General features: G+C 39.5%; 1 protein-coding gene across 3 annotated transcripts in view; it reads left to right on the top strand.

Annotated features, from left to right (window-relative positions):
• Window positions 1-24,900, top strand: part of slc4a10a (solute carrier family 4 member 10a) — a 44,723-nt gene that overhangs the window by 4,670 nt on the left and 15,153 nt on the right. For 2 of the 3 annotated variants that reach the window (XM_084100916.1, XM_084100915.1), the window contains 5 exons: window positions 13,392-13,473; window positions 18,897-19,040; window positions 19,133-19,271; window positions 20,487-20,647; window positions 23,033-23,221. In XM_084100916.1, the coding sequence (XP_083957042.1) occupies window positions 13,392-13,473; window positions 18,897-19,040; window positions 19,133-19,271; window positions 20,487-20,647; window positions 23,033-23,221 (715 nt within the window). Of the gene's footprint in view, window positions 1-4,141; window positions 4,499-13,391; window positions 13,474-18,896; window positions 19,041-19,132; window positions 19,272-20,486; window positions 20,648-23,032; window positions 23,222-24,900 lie in introns of those variants that run through there. The other variant, XM_084100917.1, reaches the window with a different exon arrangement.

Here is a 24,900-nt window from a genome sequence, read left to right as displayed (position 1 = left end):
TTGTTTGCGAGAGTGAGCGAGTGTCTTCTCTTCTTCATGCATTCAAATGATGCGATTCGTTGTGACTGATTGTCCGTCAATTTTTAATGTCTCCATGTGAGTGTGACACCGCTTGACTGGATATTTGTAGACATGCAGTAAAGCTTGTCACTTACTGTTAATTCACATCTCCATCCACAAGCTTTTGGTCACCGGTACAGTTGAAGAGATATTGAGATGTTTTAGGCACCAATCTTTGTTTAGTCTAGAGTAGCTGTGAGTCTAAAGAGAGAGAGGGGACAGCTTGTAGTTTTGGTCATATAGTGAGCTGGTGAAGAGCCAGTGTGAGCAGACGGCGTGACCGGGGGAAACATGCGGCTCTGGAGGACATAGAGCTCGGAGACCTGTGGGGAACTTCAGCATGCTACACGTCTCTATAACCAGAGATTTAAAGGACTGCATGCACGATTCATCACTCTAATAACCAAACACACCCTGCTTAAAAGCCCACAGAGCTCGTGGGAATGTCATCATCCAAGTGTTGGTTTGTCAAATGTTGCGCTTGAGAGGTTTTCCTGGAAATGGCGATTCACAAGAAAGTGTAAACTATCCTACTAATGCTATTGATAATATATTTTTTAAATTGTTATAGACATAACAAATTTGACATTTTTGTACATTTTTAGTACATCTTTGTATCTATACTATTTATATCTATATACCACCGGCCACTTTATTAGGTATACCTGTTCAACTCCTCGTTAATGCAAATATCACATTGTAGCAACTCAATGCATTTAGGCATGTAGACATGGTCAAGACGATCTGCTGAAGTTCAAATTGAGCACCAGAATGGGAAGGAAAGGTGATTTAAATGGCTTTGAACGTGGCTTCACAGAGAATGGTCTGAAAAAGAAAAAATCTCCAGTGTATGCCAGTTCTGTGGGCAAAAGGGCCTTATTGATGTCAGAGGAGAATGACCAGATTGGTTTGAGCTGATAGAAAGACAACAGTAACTCAAATAACCTCTCATTACAACTGAGGAATGCAGAATATCATCTCTGAATACACAATATCAAACAGATGGGCTACAGTTGCAGAAGACCACACCGGGTGCCACTCTTGACAGCTAAGAATAAGAAACTGAGGCTACAATTCACATGGACTCACCAAAATTAGACAATAGAAGACTGGGAAATCATTCCCTGGTCTGATGAGTCTCAATTTTTGCTGCGACATTTAGATGGTAGGGTCAGAATTTGGCGTAAACAGCATGAAAACATGAACCCATCCTGCCTTGTATCAATGGTTCAGGTGTAATGGTGTGTAATATTTTCTTCACACACTTTGGGCCCCTTAGTACCAATTGAACATTGTTTTAATGCCACAGCCTACCTAAGTATTGTTGAGACACCTTTCAACAATTCTTTAAAAAAAATCGAAATTTGAACATTTATTGTACTTTTTGAACTATTAAAATAATATAATAGATAATACTTCAATAAGTATTTTAATAATTCCCGCTGGTCTACCACTTATAATGCGGGAAATTCCCCCGCAAACATTGATTCACTTTAGCAAGTAGATTGTATGAGTAGCCTAAATTAATCCACACAGATTATAAAATCAAATCAATCATTTTAAAACTTTCTCCAAGACGCAATTTCACAAACCGCATGAGTGTTCAGCGGTCTCTCAAAATGGGTTGGACAAGGCAAGCGTCAAAACTACACTCTCGCGTTTAGGAGTCGGGACATGACGGAATTGTCACTTGCACAATCGGGACAGCATTGCATCATAACTAAAGATGATCATTGTTCGCTTCTTTTTAAGTCTTATCAGTTTCAACATTCAAGCTGAGAGAGTTTATAGCTTCGGGAGGGGCGGATATGCGCGTGCGCTTGTCATTCAGAACACAAGACAAAATAAGAGTATTCTTGCAAAACAGAACATGGTAAAATAATCGTTTTTACTCGATTGTACTATTTTGATGATCGTTGGGAGCCAAAATCGAAATCGAAATTCAATTAATTACACAGCCCTACCCTGATGTAGCCTATATGTATATAGACCAGATGGATTGTGAGAAAGCTTACAATGTGAATGGTCTCCAAATCATATAGTCAAATGATGTCTTGCATATTATTTCTAAAAAGAGTATTAAAACAAAGAAGGCTGTAAACAGGTGTCATGGTAGGCTGTGCAAGGAAGCAAATGACGAAGGAGAATGAAAAGTCTTTAATCCAACCATAACAGCAAAGCCCGGGAAACAACCTCTTAACATTGAAGACACTGAACAATGAACTGAAGGAGGTCAGAGCCTAAATACACAGAGGAACAAAAAAGCTAATTACTTGGGCAACAGGTGAACGAAATAATCAATCAAGGGAACAAACTGGCACACACTAGGAAAATGGGTCACACAGGCAAACAGGCACAGAACTAAGGGTATGTTTATACAACGATATGCTTAAAATGGAGAAGTTTTCCACATACAGATGACACCATTGTCAAAACGATCCCCATTCACACGGATCCGCGAAAACGAATAAAAACGCTGTATATGTTCTTGTTGTTTACACGGAGACTGTTTTTAAAAAACTTGCACTTTGAAACTTTGCCATTTTCAAAAAGTTCAGGTTTTCAGGCACCCAAAACGCCATTGTCGTGTAAGTGAACGGCCAAAACACAAAAAGTTTTTCGTTTTTAGTTGAAAAAGTGTCATGTAAACAGCCCCTAATGCACAATGAAACATATCCAAAACAGAACAGAATAAAATATAACCGTTACAACTGGAAACTCAGACCAATCAGGTCTGATTTTTTTTAATGGGTCTTTAAAGGGGTCATGTCATGAGGAATCATTTTCCTATATTGTTTTAGCTTATTGTATTATAAAAATATACAGTTACTTTCAGAGCTCAAATATTCCTTCCCCCGTTCAAAAGAGCATTTATCTCAGCTGAAAATACATCTGACATTAGAAATAATAATAAATGCCCTATAACGCCTACATTTGCACATCAGCAATGCCTAAAGGAGAAACTTGGCTTTAAAAAGAGGCTGATATTTAAGGATGAATCAGTTAAAGGAACAGCAGCAAAAACAGCCTCTTTATCTAAGGCCCTGTTTACACCTGGTATTAAGATGCGTTTTCAAGTTTAATTCCCATCTGACTAGCACGCTTCTCATAATGTTTACGTGTTCAGTAGGTGGAGAGTATGCAGTCTTTTGTGGCTGTTAGAACACATTCGACCACATTACCCAGCAGTATCCCGCATATCACTGTCTAGGTTTACTATAGACCCGATATAGTTCATCTATGAGTAAGCCAAAGTAAGCTTGAATTTGGTGACATGTCGTTTTTGCCAAAATAACCTGCAAGATGTATGATATTCCATCATGTAAGCAAAGTCAACAGTGATTACAAGGTGTTTGGTTTTATTTCTTTGACATGTTCTATGCATAGCCTGTGCTATTCTTGGGCTATGGTTAGACGTCTATTAAATTTTCACTGACCGTACAAATTTTGCCTTGTTTTAGCCTAGACATCGGGGCTGTGTTTGTACGGCTATTAGACGTCTTTTTGGGGAGCACCGTTTACACTACTAAAGCAATCCTGTCAAATGCGTTTTCAACTACCTCTAGAAATGGTCGAAAGTGGACAATCTCAAAACATTTTTGAGCCCGTTTACACTTGAATTTAGCGTCGTCCACATGTGATCTGATCGACCAAAACGCAAAACGAATTGTGACTATTTTTGACTTTAAGAATATCTATCTAACTGAATCTTTTCGATTTAAATCAAGTTCTGGAATTTAATTTAATTTCAATTCAATTCAATTCTCAGGGGTGCATAACCCTTGTTGTAACATCTGAAAAATGGAAAAGGAAAAAATGGTTTTGTCTGTAGCATTTAGATGTTTGCTTGTTTTGTAGACAAAATCTTAAAATTGATTCTGATAGGACAAATAACTCTAATTTTATAGACATCTATCCTTAATTGGCTCCTAAAAATTAAACATCAGTCTGTGTGTCTCTAAAAAGGTTAAGAAGGAAACACTACATTTCCCATCATGCATTAGACAGATAAGGATGTTGATGTTTTAGCTGGAATACTGAGAGGAGGGAGCTCAAGAGCTGTGCACACACCATTCAAAACACTCACACGCAGAGCGTGAATCACAGATCACACGCGCTCATACAGCCCGAGCTCAGATACCAGTCCACGCAGCCGGTGATGTCGACTCTCTAATCTCCGCTCTGATTGGTGGAGGGACGTCTGTCAAACATAGGCTGCACGTCTCGATCTCAACAGTTGGACAACACTGCCCGGCGAACAGGGTTACTGCCGTGTCAGAAGGGTTAGTGCGGCGAGAGGTGCGCAGAGGAACCTCAGCTGCTGTCTGGTGCATCCTCTCCGCGAATTTCCTCACATTGGGATAAGGGACAGTCGTCGGGACTCGCCGCAGACAGCATGCAGCACAGATCCTCTGAAAATACTGGCTTTAACTGTCAGGTAGGATGAAGCCTGAGTGTCTCTCCTGTGTCCTTGAGAGTGTTTGCGCGTGTCTGTAGAGACGTGGTTGATTCAGCGTTGAGTTATTGTTATATAACGGTTAAAGATGTGTTTTTCATCTTGGTTGTGTCAGGTGCACCTTCATCTTCTTCTACCCTCTTTCTCTGTTTGCGTCTTCTAGAAGCTATTTTGGTACCTCTTGTCCTTCCGCAGTTTCACATTGTTCTTTCTCTTCACGTCCTTTTCATCTTTCTCTGTTTCTGTGAGGGAAAGGAATTATATCTGGTTGTCGGAGGGGGTTTGTTCTGATCCAGCTCCCTCAAACGGAAGGGGTGAGCTTTAGAAGGAGCAGATGTAAGCAAATGTGTGTGAGCTTTTATTCTGAGGGCATAAATAGTATATATGGACCGGAAGAGGAGGACCACAAGGTCAGAGGAAGAAAATATTGTATCTGACAGTAGAAAATATTTAGGTCGATGATGGATGAAGCTGCAAATGTGCGTTTTAATTATGCTGATGAGGCACGGGCTGTTTGTGTGAGCGTCATGCTAGTGCGCGCCACTTTCGGCTTTCTAGAAGGATGCTGATGCTGATCCTTCCATTGCCATGGTAACCAGAGCCATCTGTAGGGATCAGTCCCGCTGCTCTCGACCAATTGAATGGCTCAGATCCCATTCATCCCCCCTCAGTCTCTTCAGCCGTCCCAGTAATCCCCTCTCTTAACGCTCACGGTTGTTACTGCATGATCACACGGTTTTGAAGGCTCACATGCAGGGAAATCTCTTGGACAGACGAACAGTTGGTGAATAACGTGACCCATGGCAGGTGACACGTTGTTCTGTTTCGGCTGTTTAAAGGGTCTGGCGTCATGATCTGGCACTGAGCTTAAAAGTGATCTTTTATGGAAATGACTGCATCCAGCAAATGCAGTTTATCATTTAATAAAGTTCCACAGGCAGAAGTGGGTCACAAGGTACCGTGACCCAGAAAACTGCAGAGCTGAAGAAGATTAACAGAAAGTGATAGCATTCCGGTGTGTAAAGGCCGGTTTACGGCAAATCTGGCGGGACTAAGAGACACACAATTATAAAATGACCTTCTTGAACCAAATGTTGCAGCGTAACACGAGAATGAACCTCATTGGTTTTTGCAGAAGCTCAAACGTGCTGAGTAACACTAGACTGAACCTCATTGGTTCTTGCAGAAGCTCAAACGTGCTGAGTAACACTAGACTGAACCTCATTGGTTCTTGCAGAAGCTCAAACGTGCTGAGTAACACTAGACTGAACCTCATTGGTTCTTGCAGAAGCTCAAACGTGCTGAGTAACACTAGAATGAACCTCATTGGTTCTTGCAGAAGCTCAAACGTGCTTCGTAACACTAGAATGAACCTCATTGGTTCTTGCAGAAGCTCAAACGTGCTTCGTAACACGAGAATGAACCTCATTGGTTCTTGCAGAAGCTCAAACGTGCTGAGTAACACTAGAATGAACCTCATTGGTTCTTGCAGAAGCTCAAACGTGCTGCGTAACACGAGAATGAACCTCATTGGTTCTTGCAGAAGTTCAAACGTGCTGCGTAACATAAGAATGAACCTCACTGATTCTCGCTCGTCAAGCAAACATGCCTGAGCTTCCATTTACCCCAGTGTGTGTTGATGAATGTTTATATGTGAATAAAAGCCTAAATTCAATGTTTATCATATAAAGCAATCATGTCTCTTAATTTTTTTTTGACTAAACCACTCGATTCATATGGATTAGTTTTACGATCTCTTTATGAACTTTTTGAAGTGAATTAATAACCCTTTAAGCTTTATGTCAATTAAGATTTATATTATTAAAATAGTGTTAGTTTTATTTAAAGTTAACAATATTGTTTGTCAATATCGTTAATCATTTAAATCTAATAACATTTTAATCTGTAAATGTGATTTTAGGCAAATCCCAAAATGAATATCCATTTTTTTCATACTGGACATTATATGGCTGTGATGCCTAAATTAAAATAAAATAGTATAAAACTATACATTCTAGTTTTTTGGTGTCTTATTTTTTATTTGTTTAGACAAAATAGTAAAGAATTTTAATTAATTGTTTATTTGCTATAACATGAAATTATGGGCCACAATTAAAAAAAAACTGTGAGTCCATAATATAACACAAGTTTTATCCAAATAATTTCAATAATTAGCCTAAAAACTCTTATCCAACAATGGATCATTGCAGTACAATATTATATTGGGATGCATTGTTTTGTTTTAAAAATCATGTTTTGTGTGCCATACATTCATTTGAATCGAATATGGCTTAAAACCGATTTTAGAATCTATACACCCCAACTTCCAAGGACATTAAACTGCACTCATCAAGAAATATTATTGGGTCTTCAACAATGCATCTGGTTGTGTGTCACCATTAAACTTCTGTTGTGTGTTTATCATGTGCTTTAGAGAGAACATCGCCTGAAGGACCCTCCAGGCCCTCAGTTGTAGTTCAGCTACAGTTGACTGGATGTCCCTCCTCAGAGGTGACTCTGTCTGCTCCGATTTTAGGAGTGAGAATCATTAGTCCAGTAGTATCTGATCTTGTTTCATCTCTTGCAGACCCTTCTAAAGTTGCATTGTGTTGCACAAATCTCAGCACAGTTCTCAGCTTGGTGTAGTTTGTTTACTACTCATCGCATTAAAGGGTTAGTTCTCCCAAAAATGAAAATTCTGTCAGTAATTACTCACCCTCATGTTGTTCCAACCCCGTAAGACTTACGTTCATCTTCGGAGGACAAATTAGGATATTTTTGATGAAATCTGAGAGCTGGCTCACTCCTTCATAGGCTGCTAGGTAATTGCATCTGGCGGCCCAGAAAAGTTAGTAAAGACATTGTTAAAATAGTCCAAGTGACTACAGTGGCTCAACCTTAAGTTTATCAAGTGACGAATATACTTTTTATGTGCAAAACCCCCCCAAAATACCGACTTTATTCAACTATTTATTTTCTTCCTTGTGGGCCTCAGTCGTGAGTTCAAGAGAGTGCCACAACGCATGCGCGAGAACTGAGAAGATAGGCCAGCCTATGGAGAAGTGAGCCAGCTCTCAGATTTCATCAAAAATATCTTAATTTGTCTTCCGAAGATGAACGGAAGTCTTACGGGGTTGGAACAACATGAGAGTGAGTAATTACTGACAGTATTTTTGGGTGAACTAACCCTTTAAGTGTCCTTGATAACCATGAGCGTAAACCAATCCGGCATCAATCTCAGACATTAAAGTCGCACATTACAGCTCACTTGCTCCGGATGGAGCAGAAAAGCAACATCTGTCATGCGCACCATATAGAAATGACCCTTTTATCTGCTATTAACCGTTTCCATAAAGCTGCTATGATCTAATGCTGGGTCTGATTTCATAAAAAACATGCAACATTTGATGACTGATTATACATCCTCGAATCCTCATAATGCCTGTTTGTCTCAGCTCTATTCGAGGCTTGCGTTATTAGCGGAAGCAGTTGACTGAAGTCTCCTTAGATGCAGAGAGAAGACTTGGAGAATGTCATCATGGCTAAAGAACGGAGATGTTAGTGCAAATTCAGACTGTAATTCTTACCGTATGGCACAAAAGAGCCTTTCAGAGCAGAAAATCTTCCTATTCAGTCTAATGTCTAATGAGATCCATTGCTATTCAGGAATGCTGTGTGAATATACATGTACTGTAAGTTAATGGATGCTGTTTAGAGAATACGCACAGTTCTGGCACTGGAGTGTCCTGTAAGATGTCCAGTCTGTCGGGACTCTACAAACTAAAGGAGTAAATATATAGGAGCTTAATGCATTCACAACAACATTTGTCTTTTATTTATGTTGATTTGTTTAGTTCAGCATTGTTTGAACAGAGAGGCAAACGTAGGTAGTATGTATCTCGGCACCAACATTCAAAGTGTCCGGTCTTCATCTTTTTCTGCCTTCTTTCCTCGCTCCTCTTATGCTTTTAACAGTGGCCTTCTTTGTCAAAGTTTAATGGGGCATGAGGACAGCAAGTGGGTGACACTGAAAGGATGAAGTGCTGGAGATACTCTCCGGCTGCTGGAGTAAGATAGGCAGCCGTTATCTTCAAGTTCTGGGAGATGCTCTACAGCAAAGAATCCGCCAGAAAAAAAATCATTGTTATATAGTTATTGTTCGACTGTCTTGTATGCCTGACTGCGGCATACAAGCACAATAAAAACAGCAATGTAAAATGACCCAGGCTCTTGGCCCTCGGGGCTTCCTACCACAGTAACATTAGTAAAACTTGAATACATTAACTCATCTATGAACATGTTTTCTGCCTGAGTCCTGTCAGATTGGAGGTGAAGACGACAACTCCCATGATTCCACGCTCATTCACTGCGTGATTTATTTCATTCTAATGAAATAGCGGCAGGTGCTAAATCACTACTCACAGGTCATTTTATTTGTCAAATAAAAAATGTGGGGTAATGCACGCTGCTTCACTTGGTTTTTCACTTTCACTTTAATTTAAATTTTCTTTAAACTTTAAATCTGGACTTTAATTTTAATTTTCAATTTGTTTCACTTGGTAAAAGTAAAAACAATATAATAGCTTTGTTAATGTTTTGAATAAGCAACCTCTAGCGGCAAAACTTACTGTGCCTTTAATTTATACTGTGCCTTTAAGTCTTTAGCTTTATACAGTCAACAAACAATGAAAAACTAAAGAAAATTAAAGAAGCAACTAATTTTACTTTCCTGATCTGACTTATTTCCAGGAGAAACATGATATTCAGTAAGACTAAAATGTAGGACTTGATATTATCTGTTGGGAATTGATTGTATTATGAAAAGTGGGCATTACATACCATAATAGAGTCAGGTGTTTCTAGGAGAGGGGTTGAAAATGAATAGTGATCTGTGTTGTCAGTCTAAATGTTTAGATTGTATAGACAAGTTTTGTTTTTAATATTCAGAATAACATGGATTGATGGATTGATGAATTGTGCACAAACAGTGAAAATATGGTGAATATATATATATATTTTGATTTCATGTTGGCTTAAGCAACGTTCATGTCTTTAAGCCTGTGTAAATGCTATGTTTGTTTGTGTTTCTGGAAGACAGGGAGTAAAATCTGTTTTTAAGTATACAATGAGGTCAAGACGGATTTATTTCAATATTTAATGGAAAAACTGCAGTGGGATTCATCGCTGTTATAGTGAATCTTTTTAACATCCCATTGAACTGTACTTTATTATCTCACACAGTTACATTCTCAGTATTTTCCAAATTATTCTGATCCTTTGTGATTTTGCTATGGCTGTTAATTTAATATGTTGATTTAATTTTAAAAACATTATACAAAATACAGAAATGAACCGTGCTCCCTGAACTGTACATGAAATATTGAATTGTGTGATTAATTGCAATCAATTTAATTAATCTCTTAATATTATAGAATTAATTTGATTAAAATCTAAATCAATCGACAGCCCTAGTTTTTACATAACAATAGAAAAAGCTCTAAATTGCTCTGCTCTACATGAAACCGGCAAATGAGAGTGACCCCAATCCCTCCCCCACCCCATGTGTATGTAAATTTGTGTCCACATGTGCGAATCGGCTTCATCGTTATTCAACCCGAGCAGCCGCGGTCATGTGACTCTGAACCCGGCAAGCTGCTGAGGCTGAGAGGGACCGAACGAGAGAAGGTCATAAAATGGATTACAAAGAGATGGAAAAAGAAGTGTGGAAGATTAGGGCTGACAGAGCGATAGCAAGCCAGGAAGGACGGGACGAGGGGGATCTCAGATAATCTCAGATATAATGTCACACCTCAGCTGCACAGGAAGATGCTTATTAATATAAAGAGGATCAGTCCTGCGGGACACACTGTTAGCTTTCATTAGTGAGGTCTGAACACACAAGGGGGCGTGATCCTGTGTGTGTGTGTGTGTGTGTTTGCGTGTTTGCACAGGTGTTATCTCGATCAAAACAATGTCAACAGTTTTCCCCCCTCCATGTCTATAAGAGTAACCCCTCGTCATGTGCCGTTCTAATGGCGTGTTCGACAAACGTGCTAATGAGTTACCCGAACATCTGTGTGCACGTGTGTCCTTCATCTCTCCTCCAAGAACAAGATGGAGAGAATGAGGGCTCATTTTGATGACATCACAGGCAGACTGAATGGAGCTTCCCATGAGTCTGCTGGGCTGAGTTGCCATGGTAATCTATATAGTTCATCCTGGATTCCCATTTATGGTTTCCTTGCAGGCATGAGTGCTCCGCCACCACCTCAGACCACACACGCACACACACACGCACGCATCACAGCTCAAGAAAATGACTCACCATGGCAGTGATGCTCTGAGATTGTTTCTTTTATTAGGCAAGCATCACTATTACTGATGCTGTGCTTTAACACTAGTGAATTTTGGTGCAGACCTGAGTCTGCATGCATAGTATATAAACTCACTAAAACCCACTAAGGAAACCTAAGCAACCTTATACGTCCTGGATGTAATAAATGTAATAATCTAGTTGGAGTTAATCAGTACCACCTTCATCTAATTAAAAAATTAAGAGTGCTGAGAGTTTGATAGACATGTCAGATGGGCAACAGTCGGGATCCGGAAGTAATAACTCTATTTTGAACGATAACTTTTAAAACCTTTAAAGACAGACCTACTGTGAGCTATGAAGTTGTTAATCCGTAGTATTTGCTTCGCTTGAAGCCGTCAGCCCGAATTATTTCAGTAATTTTTTTAATAATCGTATGTAACAGTGGAATTCCTGGTGAAAAACTACATTACCCATGATGCTGTACAGAAAATGGCACCAATCGGTGAGTCGGAAAAAGCACCAAAATTGCTCTTTAGCTCCGCCCACTCCCATGAAGCACTGCAAATGACATATTCGAATCGATCTCTCTAAGCTCTCAAATACTTAAATATTTTATTTGTGTATGCATATTTTGCAATAAAGTTGTTTTTATGTACATAATCAACATTTGTACAAGAAAATTTCTCCATAGTTTTTTATTAGATTATGCTGATTGGCTATGTGCTTCATGGATAATTCTTTCCCTCACTAAAACCTTTAAAACCTTAAACTAAAACCTTAGCCTTCCTTTGTCATTTTGTCCGATTTTCAAATACTTTGTTGCTTCAAATCAAAGTTTGTAATGCTATGATTCTTGGCTTGGTTCATGGCTTATAACGCTTTAACAAAGACTTTTTAAAAATCCCTATGGGAAAAAAGAATGGAAAGAAAACATCCGGAGCCAACGCTGCTGAAAAAGGTGGCAGGAACTGTTGAACTCTAGGGTTAATATGAAATCTTATGATTCCTTGTTTCCATATATATCCACTGTTGTTGTCAAACCAACCAAACTTTCACTTTGCATATGCTGATCTCTCTCATGATCCCTTTGGCTCTCTCACATGGACTCTCGTATGTATGTTGGGATGTTCCAGCACACAATTAAAATATTTTCCCATGTGGTCCGTGTCTCATCCGGCCTGAGTTCTCCTGGTCTTTTGTGCTGTGAACAATCTTGTCTTTCTCTTCTTATGGCCCTTAATGTCGTCCATCCATAATGCCATCGTTCTTTCTGCACTCATGTACAAGCGGATCATCTTGCAGTCATCTGTCCCTTTAAAATGAATTGCTTTGGTTCTGCTGTGGGCCGTAGCCAGATGTTACTCTAAAGACATGCAACTGATTATGTGTGAGCGTTTATTTACCCTGCTAAAGAGAATGAATGTGTGCTCCATCTATTCTGGACTGTGGCTGATTTGGATTCAGGCTAGTGAGACTTTGGCTTCACAGGGGACCAAAACAATGTCATTTATGTTCTGGGGACAACTAGCGGCAGGCCACATTAGTCGTCATGGAAACTGTCAGCCAAGGTTAGGCTCAGGCAGACGGATGCTTATTTTGGGATGTCATCCATTGGTGGTGTGAGAGGGAACGAGGGTCTGTCTGTTATGGCCTCAGTGGGGCATTTATTAGGAGTAAATTATGAAACATGTATATCATTAAGTGTATATTTTGCCCTGGAGACATGAATGGACCGGTGTTGAATGTATGTGACATCAGTAAGCCAAAGACAATCAGGGGAAAGGATTCTGAGTGGTCCTATTTGAAATAAAATAGATTACTGAAGAATGAGAATGAAAACACTTCAATGAGCTTGTGGTGTACAGCAATTGCTTTAAAAAAAAAAAAAATCCTTTCAGTCATGACTCACAGCGTCCAAACCTCCCACCTATGTGCATTTGTTAAAAGTGCTTGCATGGTTCAAAACAAGTCAAGTTATGGCTGCAATGACTAACCAATGAATCTGATAATAACATTAACGTATAGAGTATGTATCTGTACACACCTTTTCAAAAGTTTGGGGTCATTAAGAAATTAATTCTTTTGTTCAGTAATGATGCTTAAATGGATCAAAAGTGACAGTAAAACGTTTATAGTTTCACAAAAGATTTCTATTTCAAATAAATGCTGTTCTTTTGAACTTTCTATTAATCAAAGAATCCTAACAAAATGTATGGTTTACACAAAAATATTACTGTAAGCAAGCGCAACTGTTTTCAACATTACTAATAATGAGAAATGTTTCTTGAGCAGCAAATCATCATATCATGTTTTTTACTGTATTTTTTTATTAAATAAATGCATCAGTGAGCATAAGAGACTTCTTTTAAAAACTTTTGAATGGCATTGTGTATGTGTTTATTATGTGTAAAGTTTGTTCTGCTTGTTCTTTTGGGATGTAGGCTTTAGGCTTAGGTTTGATATGGATTGTACGATGAGTTATTTGTCATTGATCATCTATAAGAGAAGATGAATTTGTATGTGTGACTGTGTGTTTAATCATTGTGCTTTGTTTTGCAGCGAAACGATGAGGAAGCTGTGCTGGACAGGGGTGGAACTCGCTCCATGCTCAACACGAATTTCGAGAAAGAGGAGCTTGAAGGTAATTGAGGCTCACACACTCCAAACACACTGCCTGATGAATTATTATTATAAAAAATGTCATTATTAAATTAAATTATGCTTAAAACATTCATTTAAGTTTGTTAAATCAGCACAAAATATTCAGAATATAACATTTTTAGCTTTTTGTGCAATTATTGCATGTTGTGACTCACTTATAGCAATCTTATAGCAGTAGAACCTTTCACTCACAGCAAAAACTACAACAAATTATTTCTCAGTTATGTATGTGTAGTCTAAAGGCCTCTGGTGAGTAAAATGGGTAAATTCCCCAATATTACCCCAGTATTATTTATCAAAGCAGCATAAAGTTGATTCTGGACATTAATAGCTCCAGAAGAGCATATGTTGTGCACAGTGCTGGGTAACTGATTACATGTAATCTGGATTACTTAATCAGATTCCAAAAATTAAGTACTTTTAATTATATTACATTTTAAAATACTCGTAATCAGACTACAGTTACTTTTTTATTGATTACATGATTACATGTTATTCTCAAAATTATTCATAATTCATTGATTCTCCCTACTAATTTTTTATCTTTTCAATTTTACTTTCTAAAAAAAGACTACTGTTTATGTATCTTCAGAAGGTCTTCCAGGTTTGTGGGATTGCAACCACAGACCAGCCACTAGTCATGTGCCGATCATTGAAATCCGAGACCCATGCACACAGCATTTGATCTCAACATTGCATATCTAATCAGCTCCTGATGAACACAATATTTATTGTTTGAATTATCACTCAGTCATTTAAACATGTTTTACTGTCTTTGGAAGGCTTTTGTCTTTTAAACACATTAAAATGTACAAACAAACTCACATAATTTCATATTTACATGCAATACAGGAATTCCCCAACTTGTTTTCAGCTGAAAATAAGAATGATAATAATTAAAATCAATTAAAATAAATAAAATTCAGTTTACGGTTATCTGATGTCATTTAATGATAACATGACATTGATTTATTTTAATTTTACATTTTGAATTACTTAATGATTTAATTACTTAGTAGCTTTTCATTAAACAAATCCTCTGCTAGTCCATCACGGACCTGGGGAACCCAGACTGGAATTTATATATTTATACAGTAACTGACTACAATTTGTAAGTAATCTACCCAGCACTGGTTGAGCACCAAAGTCACTTTAAAATGGCATTTAGCAGGCATTAAACTCATAGATTCCAACATACAAGCTCCATTGTAGAATGCTGGCCTTATTTTCAGAGAACAGAGAAGTAGAGAGGAAATGAATCCAGTGTTTGACATTAGCTGTTCTTAGTCCTGAGGAAATATTCCATTTAGAGAAACATTTCATTCCACACACACACACACACACACACACACACACACACACACACACACACACACACACACACACACACACACACACACACACACACACACACACACACACACACACACACACACACACACACACACTCGGAGCCAAAGAGTGTCTGTGCCTGAAGAACGTTTCATCCTTATCCTTACTTAACCCTTGTGAAAACCCCGTAATTTCAGAGAAAGGGTGTGTGAATAGTGTGTCTGTGTAAAATTTTTATTTTTATGTTTAATTATTATGTTACCAACATGTTATGTTTCCTTTTAAAGGTCAGTTTTTGTCATTTCTGTCAGTTAATTAATTATTCTTCTCCTCAAATTATTTTAAGATGTTCCTCTGACCTAATCAAAACCAATTAGACAGTATTGAAGCTCTGCCTATCTGTTTTACCATAAATGATGCATGCACATTTCATAAAGGAGACTGGTATCCATGCTAGTAACATTGTTTCTGTTTGGAGTCAGTTTGTCCCAGAAACTATACAAAGACTATATATATATTTTAAGTATATTTGTTCTTCAAATAGCCTCTCAGACCCAATAGAGAACCTGAGGTTTTTGGATTTTAGTGGGTTAAAATGTGTTAAAGGGACCTAAAACCCCCATCATCATGTAATTCCAAACTTGTAAGTCTTTCTGGTTTCACTTTATTTTGATGGTCCTTTTAACACATTATACTGACTATAAGTAACGTGCACCTTCATGTCTACTAACTGTCATTCGTAGAGTATTAGACATGTAGTTGCAAAGTTACTTATAGTCAGTATGTCTGTTGGAGGATCATCATAATAAAGAGATATTAAGCAGACAGTGTACTAATACTCTAATGAGAGTTAGTTAACATCTAGTTGCAAAGTTACTTATAGTCAACAGAATGTTCAAAAGGGACCATAAAATAAAGTGTTAACGTCTTTCTTTTGTGGAACACAAAGGAAGATGTTTTGAAGAATGTCTTTTTTTGTTCCATACAATGAAGTCGATGGACTGACTCCAATGTTTTTTAATTCCCAACATTCTTCAAAATCTTTATTTGTGTTCTGCAGAAGAAATAAATGCATAAGACAAACTATTAATTTAATACCCAAAAATCCTATTAAGGTTTTTGTAACTGCTCTGTATTGTAGTGTTTAGATGTTGTTTAGAAGATGTTTCACTGATAAAGTGAAAGAAAGTGACTCAGCTTTGTATGAACTACCACATGGGCACACACATACCTCAAGACTGCAGGGGGAAGATATCAGTGAAGGTAATGAGATAAAAGCACACATGCGTCTGTTTGTGTTGGCCCTGGAGGTCTTTATCACTTATTTAGATGCTAAATTGCATGACTGAGTGAGCAGATGAAACTAAAGCTCATTAGAGTGTGTCTCTCTGAAGAGAGAGACGCAGGTTATATTAAAAACTGATGAGGTGATTCAGAAGACACAGTCAGCATGGGCCATCAGCCATTTCTATATGCAGATCTGCTTTTGGTCTCCGTCTGTCTGTTTCACACACTTAAGTCTTGACGTAAAGGTCTGATTTGTGTCTCCTGCTTCTCTGTGTCAGTGCCCAGGGCTGGAATCACACACACACACGTGCTCTCTCCCCACAGACGAACACTGTCAGGATTCATCTCTGTTGAGAGAGACACAGTGAGCTGGAGGGACGGGGCTGCAGAGGGAGAGAGAGGGATTTAATGCTATAGCTTAATCTGAGACCGTAAACAAGAACAGAAACACAAAGTACAGAATCACTGAATCTGATAATATGACTACAGAGATTGAATCTTACACAACAGTCTTCTACATCTGTTAAACACTTCTAAGATGAACAAATAAATGAACTATTCATCTTAAAGCTGCAGTCCGTAGTTTTTCCTCTTTGTCGCCATCTCTGTTCGAAATCTGCAATTGCAGTTATTTGCGGAATTATCAACTTTACGTGGGTTGTGCCTCGGCACGGCACGGATGAATCCAATGTTTTGAGGAGAATGTGCGGCTGTCAGTCACCGCGCCAGTGTGGATACTGTCATTCGGAATCACAGATTCTAATTTTTTTAAGTATGACCAACATAATAATTTTCACCGGAAAATGTCATCTGAACAAGTAGACTTAGTAACATCACGTCAAACCATGAAAATTATACTTTGTTCTCAAATTGTTAATGTTAACAACATCAGCATTGCGTGACTACATTTAATGTGTATTAGGGCTACCTAGTTCAGTACTCCATAACTGTATGATTTAAGCGAACAAGTTTGCTACTGTTACATAATTGAACCATTGAAAAGTCTTACCTGACCAGCAGAAAAGCCCTTCCGATATTTATCCGTGTTTTCGCTTGGGCCCGGTTGCAGTCTCTTCTGTAGCCACTCCGAAGTCTTTTGCATTTCACAACCAGGGATGTAGTGGAGGCTAAACGCACGTAAACGCCGTTTACGCACCTCCCAAAATTTGGAAATAGCGTTTGCCCACCTCCAAAGTGCGTTTATCCACCTCTACATTGCGTTTATCCACCTCTAAATTGCGTTTATCCACCTCTAAATTGCGTTTATCCACCTCTAAATTTCACGTTATGTGAGCGGACTTTGCTTTTCCAGTGCGTGATCGCCGATCGGCACATGATTCGAGCATTTGGGCCGTTAACTACAGAGCAGAATGCGCAGTGCGCAAACACGGAGCAGAGAGCGCAGCGCGCCGACACACACACACGGAACAAAGAGAACGGCGCACACAGAACTGGTTTAATGTAGGGAGCATGTCAAAACCCAACTGTTCAAGAGATTCAGAGGGAATCAAGCACCAGGTTTAAGACTTTTCCCTAACAGGGAAACACTGATCCACATTTTTCTGATAGACCAAACAACTAATCACTTAATCGAGGAAATATTCAACAGATTAATCAACTATGAAAATAATTCCAAATCCCTAATCATTATGCACAAGTGCATTGCATTGGAAGCCCTGGATATAAGCCTTCCTCTCGATCTCTCTTAAATATTTTTGTTATCTCTGTTTTGTCATTTAGTAAACTTTATAGATTTCAACCATATTATTCCTTTTTGAGTCTCTTTAACAAGAACTTAGATTAATGTATGAATTGAATAGTGATTGTGTGACCTATGATGAGGGAACCATCAATGAGTACTATCAAATGATAGCCTATAGCGATGTCATCAAGATACACATACACCGGTAGGCAGTGGCCCAACTTACCGGGTGACCACGTCGTGGTCCACCAGAATTTATAGTTTACCCACCTCTTTTTTTACCACTACACCACTGTTCACAACGGGTGAATCTCCAGTTGTCACTGGTGATTGTCGTTTGAACCTTTCTGGATCCGCCTTCAAATTGATAAGTTTAATTTTATCAAGTGCTGTGAGAAAAGGCTATAAATCTCCACCTCCAACATCCTCACACGCAATATAGCCTACTAGTCGGGACATCTTCTTTATGTGTACAGATGTGACGTAATGACGCAAAGACATGCTTGAATTTCCTGCGGAAATCCACCAGTACCACTGGAATTAAAAACATTATTACAAGCTTACCGTTTTGAATTGAGCTAAGGCAAGCAAATGGTTTTGAACACTGGCTGGTTATGTACTTGCTCAAAAATTTATTTTGGAAATTTTTTAACCCAAAAAAGTTACAGACTGCAGCCTTAAAGTAACAGTTCAACAGTGACAGCTCCAAAATGAAATGGTTAGTTTTTATAGTGTCATTCTATTAAAGCCAAATTAAATTGTATGAACATATAATGAAATACTTTGTCTCTCTTTGTCATGGAAATCTTCTCCGGTTAATTTCCTATATTGAGTCCGTCGAGACAGTTTCAAAAACACGTTTTGAAATCGCCTGTGTTTCTTACGTCACAAACTACCCTGTAACCAATCACGTCACCGTGTGGGAGGCCTTTAGCATATCAGTAATGCTGCGAAGCTGGGGAATCCAGTGGGTTGACCAGTTTATTTTTCAATTTGGGTGAATGATTCCTTTGATTTTATATAGTAGTTATTTTGTTAAGGTCGTTTTGTGATCACTGCATTCTTCTGTTTGTCCCTGGCAGGCCACCGTACCCTCTACATTGGGGTGCATGTACCTTTGGGTCGGAGATCACACAGACGGCATCGTCACCATGGACACCGTCACAGGAAGAGGTCACGGGAAAGAGACTCTGGAACCGAAGATGGCAGAGAATCACCTTCATACAGTAAGACTGACACTCTTGAAGGATAAATGAAAACTTGATTATGTCAAATAGGACAGATATAAAAAGATATAAAAACTCTTGTTTCTCTCTAGCGGACACACCATCACAGCGTGTACAGTTTCTGCTTGGAATGGAGGATGATGAGGAACACATTCCTCATGCTCTTTTCACCGAGCTGGACGAGATCTGCCTGAAAGAGGGAGAGGATGCGGAATGGAAAGAGACGGCTAGGTACGAATCCACACAAATTCAACAAGGTGCTGAAACATTCTTCTAAGATTTTGGTCCATATTGATCTGATAGCAACATACAGTTGCTGCAGATTTGTTGGCTGGACATCCATGAGGGGAATTTCCCATTCCACCACATCCCAAAGGTGCTCTATTGGACTGAGATCTGGTGACTGTGGAGGTTGAGTATAGCGAACTCATTGTCATGACCAAGAAACCAGTTTGAGAGGCTTTGTTACTTGGAGCGTTATCCTGCTGGAAGTAGCCACCAGAAAATGGGTACACTGTGGTCATAAAGGGATGAACATGGTCAGCAGCAATAATCAGGTAGGCTGTGGCGTTTAAATGATGCTCAATTAGTGCTAAGGAGCCCAAAGTGTGGCAAGAAAATATCCCTCACACCATTACACCACCAGCAGCCTGAACCGTTGATACAAAGCAGGATGGGTCCATGTTTTCATGTTGTTTACGCCAAATTCTGACCCTACCATCTAAATTTCGCAGCAGAAATTGAGACTCATCAGACTAGGCAGTGTTTTTCCAGTCTTCTATTGTCTAATTTTGGTGAGCCTGTGTGAATTGTAGCCTCAGTTTCTTGTTCTTAGCTGACAGGAGGGATCTTCTGCGGCTGTAGCCCATCTGCTTCAAGGTTCAGAGATGATCTTCTGCAGACCTTGGTTGTGATTTGAATTTCTGTTGTCTTTCTATCAGCTTGAACCAGTCTGGCCATTCTCCTCTGAACTCTGGCTTCAACAAGGCATTTTCGCCTAGAACTTCCACTCACTGGATATTTTTTTCATTTTCGGCCCATAAAAATTAAATTGTTAAAAATATAGTATAGGTTGTAACCCTAACTGAACTGGAACCTGAATTTATATTGAACTACACAAAGACCTAAACAAAATAAGGAGACTTTGCTTCTAATTTCAGAAGTCCAAACTATGGGTCACAGAGGGTTTGATGACCTGCCAGAAACAAACAGTGGAGTGCGATTAAAAGTGTTTTAAATCAAGAGCAAACCTACTTAAGAGCAATATTTGCGGTTTGGAATAAGAGATTAGGAGGGGATTAGGCATGTATCCATTACAGCTAATGCAATACCAGTTTGTGGTACTGCAGCTAAATGAGAAAACTAATTTAATTGTCATTCTCATTCTCTCTTTGTTTTCTCCCTCTCTTCCTATTCTTCTCTCTCATATCCCTTATTTGTCTCTAGATGGCTGAAGTTTGAGGAGGATGTGGAGGATGGAGGGGAGAGGTGGAGTAAGCCATACGTGGCTACTCTTTCCCTTCACAGCCTGTTTGAGCTGCGGAGCTGCATCCTAAATGGCATCGTCATGCTGGACATGAGGGCCAACTCGCTGGAGGAAATTGCAGGTACAGAGTCTGAAAACATTGCCCAAGCCTGATCTTCTAAAGGCCTTCCTCACGGATCTAAATCAATCAGCATTTTAATTATTAGGATAAGCTGTTTACTGATTTCAGTTTGCAATACAGGCCCATTTAACATTTAGGGCCCTATTTTAACGATCTGAAACGCAAGTATCAAATGCGAAACGCAAGTAACTTTGTGGGCGGATCTCGGGCGCTGTTGCTATTATACCGGCGGGATAAATGACTCTTGCGCCCGACGCAAATCTAAAATGGGTTGGTCTGAAGTAGCTTCATTACTCATAGGTGTAGTTTGGGCGTAACGTGAAATAAACCAATCAGAGCGTCATCTCACATTCCCTTTAAGAGCAGGCACGCTTGTTCCATGGCGGGTTGCTATTATAACGGCGGATTTGCCAGGCGCACACCAGGAGCGGTTCACAGCCGAGGAGACCGGTGTTCTCGTCAGGGCCGTAAAAGACAGAGAAGTGACATTGTATGGGGATGGGAGAAAACCACCCAAATTAGCTCCGGTTAAACAGGCGTATAATAATTTTGGTAAATGTGTAAGCTAGATTTGTGCCTATTTTTTCACATCTTCATGGACACCACAATGATTTCCCTCGTGTGGAATATTTTTCCTTGTAATTATGTATGGTTTGAAAAAATGGCAACTGCTGCATCTGTGTGTAGATGAGAGAAGCAAAGTGTATGTGCGTGGTGCACACGCTACATTATGGCCAAGCATGCACCCTTAAAATAGCATCTGAACGTACCACTGAAAACGCGCCATTGACTTTAGACTAGGTTTTTCCTGGTCTGTGGCGGAATTGTTTTCTGGAACTGCAAAATAGCACCAGGACACATTTGCGTCGGAACACGCCTCCTCTATTTGCTGGACCGCCCCCTGGGAGCGCAAGTTCATTCCCTAATTTACCGACGTGCGTCTGTGGAGGGAAAAGTCCGCTGTGCGTCGGGTGCAAAATAGGAATGATACATGCGTCGTTGTACAAAGTAAATTGCGCTGGGTGCAAGAGTGGGCCCTTAGTGTCCCACTTAACATACTGCACATCCTAAATTATATTCAAGATTAGATTAGTGCATCCCAAATGATAGTACATTGAAAATATTGTGCTACAGTTGCTTGTTGATATCCTTTTTAGGGTGGATTTTCGAGATCTTTGCATGTCTTTCAGCTAATATGCTAATGCATGCCACAATTATTGGCACCCCTTCATTTAATACTTTGTGTGACCTCCCTTTGCCAAGATAAGGTTGATGAACATATGGCAAGGGATCTGAAACCATTTCTCCATATTCCTCCTGAGACCTCTGAATCTCCAGATCCTTGCTTGTGGACTTTTTTCTTTAGCTCATCCCACAGGTTTTTTATGGGTCAGGGGACTGCTGTGTTCATGGCAAAACCTTCATTCTGTGGTCAATGAGCTATTCTGTTGTTTATTTTGGGTTGTGCTTTTGATAATTGTCATGCTGGAAGATCAAACCACGGCCCAGTTTACAGCATTAAAGATCCACCACCATACTTCCCAGTGGGGATGAGGTGCTTTTCTACATGGATATGTTTCTGTTAATGCCAAACCCACCTTGGGTGTTTTTCCAAAAAGCTTTATTTTGGTCTCATCTGACCATAAAACCCAGTCTCACTGAAAGTTCCCGTAACGCCTGGCAAACTGTAGGTGTATGCAATTGCTGTCTGATGTCACCAAATTATTTTTTTATTGCAACATTCCCAAACATGTTGTGAATATATTGGTGAGATCTGATCATGTTTTGGAGACTTTCTGACCCCAAGGCCCAACTAGCATCTGCAATTCTCCAACTTCGATCCTTACAGTTTGTTTGGCGACTCAAACATCCCACTCAGTGCGTGTGGGGCCAATATAGACACACATCCTCTTCCAGGTAGATTGTTACAATCTCCAGTTGATTTAAACTTCTTAATTATTGCCCAGATAGTGGAAATGAGTATTCAAACAATTCAACTATTATCTTATAATCATTTCATGATTTGTGCAGGTCATCAACAACCTTTTGTCACACATCATTACTGTATTCTCAGGTCTTTCCCATATGGATGACAATAGGAATTTGGCCTGTGTGTCACTTCATATTTAGAGCCCAATGAAACAGCAAGACTTATCACTTAAGTGTTCCTGATCACTAAGGTGAACTTAGAATCATACCATATGAATTAGTATGCACTTCAGTTTCAGGTCTTTCCCTAACCCTTTCCATTACATGGCTTGGGACTCACACACATCTCCGTGCTAAAGTGTTCATTAAAAAAAAGAAATCGTACTAACCCCAAACTTTTGAATGGTCATGTAAATTCTATAGAAATGGCTTTATTTATTTTCTTTTTTTTTAAAGATATGGTTTTGGACCAGCACGAGACGTCAGGTTTATTGGGAGAGGAGGTGAGGAAGAAGGTCCGAAATGCTCTCCTTAAACAGCACCACCATCAGAACCAGAAGAAACTGGCCAACCGGATTCCCATCGTACGCTCTTTCGCAGATATCGGCAGAAAGCAGTCCGAACCACACTCCATGGATAAGAATGGTACTGCTCCACACGCTCCAGCAGACGCACTGTTCTACATTTGCCATGCATGTGTCTTATCATTCTTTTTTAATGGTGTGTCTGTCTGTGTTTCCCAGTTATCTTCATGACCAATTCGCTCCCCAGTCCCCACTCCTCTCTCTGGTCTAGGTTCAGTCGCAGTGTGAAAAACAGACAGGTGCTCTTATGTAAAGCCTGGTCCATTAGGTATCCCAAGTGTGTGTCAGCTCCCCAGAAACCCCACACATGCTCTTCTGCCCCCCCTGCCCCAGACAGCCCCCTCATCCGACCCAAAAAATGCTTCATCCCCTTCAGCAAACGATTAAGCCAGCCTTCCGGCTACCATGTCATCCCCACCATCGACCCTGAAGAAGAGCCACTATCAGGCAATATGATCATAGATACGCTTGTACTCTAAAGGTGCAGTCACATTAGTGAAATTTCAGCAATATTTTGCGACCAAAAACAGTCCATTGTCAATAGTGTGGTGATGTATGAAGCACCGCTCACACAGAAATCACATTCAAACCAAAGCAGTTTTCCATGCAGTGAATTTGTTTGACCAACTTGAACCCAAAGCGAAATCCGCATGCAGAAATCGCCCTCTTGTCCTTTTGCCTCATGCAAAATTTCTGATCATGTGGATTCCTATTGAAATAACTGGATTTGGCTTGCAGAAATTGTGGAAAATAATTAATGTGACCACACCTTAAAGGGATAGTTCACCCAAAAATGAAAATGCTGTCATCATTTACTCTTCCTCAAGTTGTTCCAAACCTGTGTGACTTTCTTTCTTCTGCTGAACACAAAAGAAGATATTTTAAAGAAGGTTGGTAATTAAACAGTTGCTGGTCCCCATTGACTTCCATAGTATTTTTTTTCCTACTATGGAAGTCAATGGGGTCCATCAGTCGTTTGGTTACCGACTTTCTTCAAAATATCTTCTTTTGTGTTCAGCAGAAAAAAAAGAAAGTCATACAGGTTTGGAACAAATTGAGGAAGAGTAAATGATGACAGCATTTTCATTTTTGGGTGAACTATCCCTTTAACGCATAGATATGGAATATATAGATACCGTAATCAGGTGATCCCATGTCAGCTCATTTGCATGTTTATGGGTGAATCTTGGCCTTTCCAATGTGGTGGATATGCAAATGTATCATGGTAATTAGCAGTAGTTGATAGAGTAAAGAGTTATTAAGGGTGTGTTCATACTTGTGAGTTCTCTTGGTTCTTTTGGTCCGAAAATGAAGATCTGCTGTAAGGAGATGGCGGTTCCGACGCCTGTACCAAACTTTAATGGGCAACATATCTCCAATGACGAGAAGAACCAGGTATCCTTGAGCATTCTGTCCTTTTTAGGGTTGCATCTTGTGACATCACATCCTGTTTTGGGTTTGTTTAGAAGTCTTTGTTCCGTGTTAATCTCATATTTCTTTCGAACTACACCAGAGTTTGTTTGAGAGCAGTCCGAGAATCCTTTGTCTCAGTCCACTTGTTTGGTATGCACCAAAGTTCAAATGGGAGCGTTCAAACTTATTCAACTGAACAGCACTAACAGAGCAACACTAGAGTTTTAATCGAACCAAACCTGCCAAGTGTGAACACACCCTTAGGTATTCCATATCTATTCTCTAATCAACAATACACTTAGCGTTAGCATAGCATTTAACCACATA

The sequence above is a fragment of the Abramis brama genome, assembly GCF_963993115.1.
Source record: "Abramis brama genome assembly, chromosome: 23".
Classification (NCBI taxonomy): Eukaryota; Metazoa; Chordata; class Actinopteri; order Cypriniformes; family Leuciscidae; genus Abramis; species Abramis brama.
Note: the sequence above shows the minus strand (reverse complement) of the source record. Positions and strands in the feature narration are given on the sequence as shown.